The sequence below is a fragment of the Cuculus canorus genome, chromosome 1 (genome assembly GCF_017976375.1).
Source record: "Cuculus canorus isolate bCucCan1 chromosome 1, bCucCan1.pri, whole genome shotgun sequence".
NCBI classification, from domain to species: Eukaryota; Metazoa; Chordata; class Aves; order Cuculiformes; family Cuculidae; genus Cuculus; species Cuculus canorus.
In genome coordinates, this window is record NC_071401.1 from 171,525,960 (window position 1) to 171,531,959 (window position 6,000).

A 6,000-nucleotide genomic window follows, 5' to 3' on the forward strand; every position below is an offset into this window, starting at 1 on the left:
CTAAAGAAGACAAAGATGTTTGGTAATGATCATAGTTAAGAATGGCTCTTTCTTATTTCTTTTATGTTCTCATTTGACAGAAGGCTGGGCAGAACCAGAGACAGTGATGAGGAGAATGACCAAGACGATGATGACTCAATTGCCAATGCAATTGGCTGTCTTGGACCATTAAGTGGGTTTTTGGTGCCTGAGCTCCAAAAATACCAAAAACAGATGAAAGGTAAAAGTGCTTTTGTTCATTTTGGAAAACAGTTAAATCTGCATGACCTTGCAGAAATTGTATGTGGCTTCCACTGTGAAAACTGCTACCAAAATTGTATTTTATATTCACAAAGAGATGAAACCAGGTGCTGAATGACTTGTTCTGCCGTCTGTGAAGGTGTCTTCAAAGTCAAGTTTGAAGCTGTATGTATACAATAAATGACAGGGCACGTTAAGGATTTTGCTACAGTGATGGTTAAAAACCCAACCCCATAGAGTTGCCCACCCACAAAATAAGTAGTACATGTTTGGAAAAATGTCCACCCTAAATCCATGCTTATTTCCAAGAAGTGTGAGTTAGTCAGCATATTCTGGAGGGCATACATAGAGTAAATAATGTTGACCTTTGTTAGCATATGTGTGGATAATTTTGGAACCTGTCAGCAGTGAGTGAATTCTGCAGGTCATTTCACTGCCCTTTTGGCGAAACCTTCAGGCAGTTGTATGTGTTGGATATATTCATATTTTTTTTAAAAAAAGTTGGGTGTAGGTTAGGGTGTTCTGACAAAATGGCACTACTTTTCAAATCTCTCCCCGTTGAAATAAAATTTCTGGCAGAATTGTATGTTCACCTGTGCAAGCCCTACAAGCAGAACAAAATACTGGTCTGTTCGAGAAAAGCAGACCCTTTGGTAACTTGCAGCAGCCTTAACGGTACTGGATGAACAGGGATTTTGTGATAACCTGGGAGAGAGTATTGTTATTTATCTCCATACTTCCCCCTCAAAAAAAATCTAGACAGAGGTGTAATTAAATAACAGCAGCTGCTACATCCTCTTGCTTGTGGCTTGGTTTTGCTGAGACCTATAAGCTGCACTTTTCTTGATTGCTGTGGTGTTCTGCTTTTCTGTTCCTGAGGGACTCTAAATCTCTACCTGCTGTTTCAGGCTAGCACTTGCTCAGAACATCAAACTGCTGTTGCAAACTAAGCCAAACCCAAACAGACATCCCTTGAAATGAATTATCCCCTTGACCCCGGAGTGTCGGTTTGGTGGTGCGTCAGAAACAGCTGTGAAAATAAATTGCACTGCTGCTGTTGCTCTGTAGCTGTTGATCAGAGATGCTCTCAGGCTGCTTGATCCTTAGCTGATCTGTGCATACCCCTTTTGTTGCTGCTAGCAGCTCTCTCCCTGTCGTGCTATAACTGTTTATTGATGCTTCTTGCTATTATCACTGGGTCAGTTGTTTATTCTCATGCCTGCTTGACTGGACTGTATCTTGTAACTTGTGTTCTTAGGCTCTGCTTTGACCAACTGAGCATCTTTAATAATAAGTTTCTGAATTGCTTCAGTGATGGCTTGATGTACTCATGGGTAATTGAAGAACTGTGCTTATAACTTTGGAATGCTATGTTAATTGATTTTTGTGCTTTTTAAACTCCCCTCAAACCCTTGGTATTCTTAAGCAGTAGTTCTAGAAATGTAATGCTTCTTATAAATAGTGCAGCTTTCTAAAACATGCATATTGTAATACATTTTTACTTAAAGACTACAGTTAAATAAGACAGTAGGAATCAGACATAGATTTCCCTTGTAGATAATCTGTGGAACTCTTTGAGTATGTCAATTTACTCCTCATCTCCATTGTATTCCTACTGTGCAGATCAGAATGAAGAACAAAGTCTGGGTTCCAGTAACATTGCAGAATTAAGTCCAGGAGCAATAGACTCTTGCCGAAGCGAGTATCATGCTGCTTTTAACAGCATGATGATGGAGCGTATGACTACTGATATTAATGCACTGAAAAAGCAATATTCCAGGATAAAGAAAAAGCAGCAACAGCAGGTTCACCATGTATATATCAGAGCAGGTAATGTATCAAAATGTGCTTCATTTACTTATTTATTACGAGCTAACCTCATCATAGGAGACAAGGCAAATAACATTCTTTTACATGTAACCTGGTAGACAAAACAAGAGATGCAAATGGAATATCTAACACGTTAGTAGTAAGAGGCTTCCTGCAGACAGATTGTAAATGAGAAGGTGATTTTTTTTTTTCTTTTGTCAGGATCAGAAGATGATGACCCTGGGATTTTTTTAGGTCCCAGGGACCAGCTGAACAATGGTATTTAAAAGTGTCTTTGCTATCTGGGTGCATTGTGTTGATCTCTCTGATTAAAAATTTTAAATCTTTGGCCTTCTTGGAATTGACATACTGATGCACTGGTAAAAGTGAAATGAGGAGATGGGTGTACTTCAGACCAAGTGGCGGGTAGATTCTTAGCGGGTCCATATTATCCTAACTCCTCTGAGTTCATCCAGGCATGGCAAATTATGCAGCTGAAGAACTGGCTTAGATGTTCTATTGTGGCTGACACTCTACCTAGCTGTAATGACACTGCTGTGAGGATTGAGCATCAGTTTGTTATTTAGCAGTCCGTGTTACGGAATTTATTTCCCCAGTTGAAAAACTCAACGTGGAGGTTAGTGTGACAGTGTAGCTGAAGGTTATAGTGGGTGTGCAAGTTGAACGCAGCACACCCCATTCCTTCCTTCCCACTTAGGTGTCATCTTTCTAAGCCAGCGTTGAATCATGCAGACGTGGAGACTCTGACTTTAGAGTCAGAGCAGAGATCGATGTGGAGAATTCTTATTCCTCCTCTAGATTGTCTAAACTTCTCCTAGCCAGGAGCATTTGAATACACAGAGCTGCAACTTCTCGTTAACATTAACATCATTTGCAAGGAATTTTTTTTTTTTTTTTAATATTGGCAAAGTATTTGCTTTGAACAAAGGCTGCAGCCAAGAGAAACAGTGCAAACAGTAAAATGTTGATTCCAAAGAACTGCCAACCTCCGTCCCCCAAACTTTTCTAATCTTACTGATTATGATGCGGGGCTGGCTTTGTGGTTTACTTGAACTGTCATCTAATTACCTAATTCTGAGTCTACTGTGCTGGTTTAATAACAGATCCTAATAGAAAAGAGTTGGTGTGGTTTATCCATTAAAAATACATTAGTTCATTCTCCAGTCACAAAAGCCTCATGAAAAGGCTTATTTAACTGACCTTGTACAAGGACTGAATTGCCTTTTACAGTTGGAAGAGAAATAAAGATCAGAAGCTAATTTTAAGGTTAAACTATCAGTTACAGTGCAATTCCAAAAATCAAGAAGCTGTTTTTGTTATGATTTATTTTTGTAATAGTCCTGGCTGAGGACTTCCCTATAGGTAAGAAGCAGGAAGGGAGGACAGGAAATCCTGATTACAGAAGTTACAGCTTTGTGTTCAACTCCAAGATGTAAGAGAAATTGACTGTTTTTCTTTTTTTTTCAAATAGAAGTTAATCCTACAACTGTTTGCTATACCTTGAGAAAGGCATCAAATTTAGTGATGGATCCTTAGAATATTTAGTTGTTTTGATCTTTAACAATACAGCGTTTCTTTTAAACACTTTCTTTCAGACAAAGGGCCAGTTACCAGCCTCCTCCCTTCTCAGGTAAACCATTCCCCGGTGATAAACCACCTCCTTTTAGGAAAGAAGATGAAATTGAATAACAGGTCTCTCAAAAATGCTGTTATTCACATCCCAAGTCATGCTGCAGGGAAGATGTCTCCCATTCCCCAAGAAGATCTTAAAACAAAACTGAATTCCCCGTGGCGTACTCACATACGAGTTCATCGAAAGAATATTGCTAGGGCCAAAGGCCAGCTGGGCTACGGGGATACCATAGGACTGATAGATGAGCAGAGTGAGAACTGTAAAATAAATAGCCCTGGGGCAAAGGAGGAGACTTCCAAACATTCTGACTTTGAAGAAAGAGAAGGAGGTGGTTTGGATGACAGGACTACTCGAAAAGCTGAGCAGCAGTCGTCTGAGGCAGGCTCTGTGGACAGCAGTACAGACATGTCAGTGGTACAGCTCAAACTGGAAGCACTGGAACTCACCTCAGATAGCAAAAACGACGTTGAGTCAACATCCCATCAGTCCAGCCAGCCACGTTTATCAGAGTCCTCCCGTTCATCCAGTGACAGTGGAAACCTGGCTAAATCTCCCCAGCCTGGGAACACAAAGCCACATGTCTTCAATCCTTTTCCCAGTGTCAAGCCTCTTCGGAAGTCAGCTACAGCCAGGAATTTAGGGCTGTATGGCCCTACTGAAAGAACGCCAACTGTACACTTCCCACAAATGAGCAGAAGTTTCAATAAGTCTGCCAGTGGCAACAGTGGGACCAGGAAACGATGATGTACTACCTGGTACTTTCAGTTCCTGACAGCAACAAAAAACTTTCATTCCCTTTTTTTTTTTTTCCCCCACTAATGTGTGTGTGTGTGTGTGTGTGTGTGTGCGCGTGTCCCAAAAAGTTCCTGATTGTTAAGTAATGGGGAGAAAAGTGGTTACCAGATGTATAAATACGTCTTTGAAAATTGTGCCTCCGTGTTGTTATGGGATAGATTAGTGGAGATGCACTCAGGCGCCCTGTTCTCGATTCTGATGATTCTGTGGTAAAATAAACTCTGGTTTGCAGTGTGAAGCCTACCTTTTCTTTAAAACTAACCCAGACATAAAATCACTGGCTGCCTTTAACCCTTCAGCCCCGTATCGCTGCCTCCTGTCTCTTTCAAAGCTCGAAGGACTTTGTTACAGCAGACACCTATAACAGTTTTATGGCTGCTAGGCAGCTTTCCCATTAGGCCTCATCACCACACTCTGTGAGTAGCTGGAGAAACCATGATTAACAGAAGCACAAGCAACCCTAGCAAACAAAAGTATCACTTTGTGTCCGACATTACCACTTACCTATTGGACCATCTGGATTCAAACATTCTTGAGCAGCATTTTGTGCTTCTCTTCCCACATCAGTCCTCAGCTGATGTTGTTTTTAATATAAATGTAATCAGCATGAGAATAGCAGACATAAGTCCCAACCACAACACTGGTTTGCTCCCTTCTGTTACAGGTGTGCATACATTTCTGTTACTGCTGGAGAGTTGCAGAACTGCAAAATTAGGAATTAGGTACAACTCTATGTGTAGTTGTACAAATATTATGGCACATCTTGCCTTTGGTGCATTTAAAAGCTATTATATCCATTATGGACTTGTAATTAAATCATATTGGCCAGCTTAGCAGTGGGTAAAATATATGAATGTTCCAAAGTACCATAACCCTGAACCCCTAACACTAGCCCTAAACCTACCTGTAACACCTAACCTTAACCCTAACCCCTAATCCTACGCCTAACTCTAACCCATTACCCTAAACCTAACCCATAACACTAATATTGTCACTAACCGTAACCTAACCCTTAACCCCAACCCTAATTCTAACCTAAGCCTTAACCCCAACCCTTACCCTAATGAAACTCCATCCCCTAAACCTGCTGACCCTCACAATAACCCTAACTGTAACCTATCCCTAACTTAACCCTAAGCTAAAACTGAACTGTAACCCTTAACCATAACCTAAACCCAACCCTATGCCTAAATCTAACCCTAACCAAAACCTAAGCCTAACCCTAACAAAATCCTAACCCTAAACCTCACCCTAATCCCTAAATCTAAACCCTAATCCTATCCCTAACCTTAACCCCTAACCCTAATCCCTATCCCCTAACCCCCAGCCCTTACTGCCTGCAGTTCTAGAAATAGAGTGATTCTATAAATAGAGTGATCAGATACTTATGGTGGTACTTCTTATTAAAAGCCAACACATCACCAGGTGGGACAGACCATGGGTTTCCACGGCTGTGTTGTGGTTTGGTGTGGAAGAGTGGTGGCAAAGTGATAAGCTGAGCA

The 6,000-nt window shown here is 40.9% G+C and overlaps 1 protein-coding gene across 5 annotated transcripts in view; it reads left to right on the forward strand.

Annotated features, from left to right (window-relative positions):
- The window catches only part of TBC1D30 (TBC1 domain family member 30), a 55,635-nt gene extending 50,130 nt beyond the window's left edge, over positions 1-5,505 (forward strand). For 3 of the 5 annotated variants that reach the window (XM_054081998.1, XM_054082017.1, XM_054082032.1), the window contains 4 exons: positions 81-220; positions 1,864-2,070; positions 2,272-2,328; positions 3,666-5,505. In XM_054081998.1, the coding sequence (XP_053937973.1) occupies positions 81-220; positions 1,864-2,070; positions 2,272-2,328; positions 3,666-4,447 (1,186 nt within the window). In that variant the 3' untranslated portion in view covers positions 4,448-5,505. The remainder of the gene's footprint in view (positions 1-80; positions 221-1,863; positions 2,071-2,271; positions 2,329-3,665) is intronic. The other 2 variants (XM_009563526.2, XM_054082025.1) reach the window with 1 other exon arrangement.
- Positions 5,506-6,000: the final 495 nt, after the last annotated feature.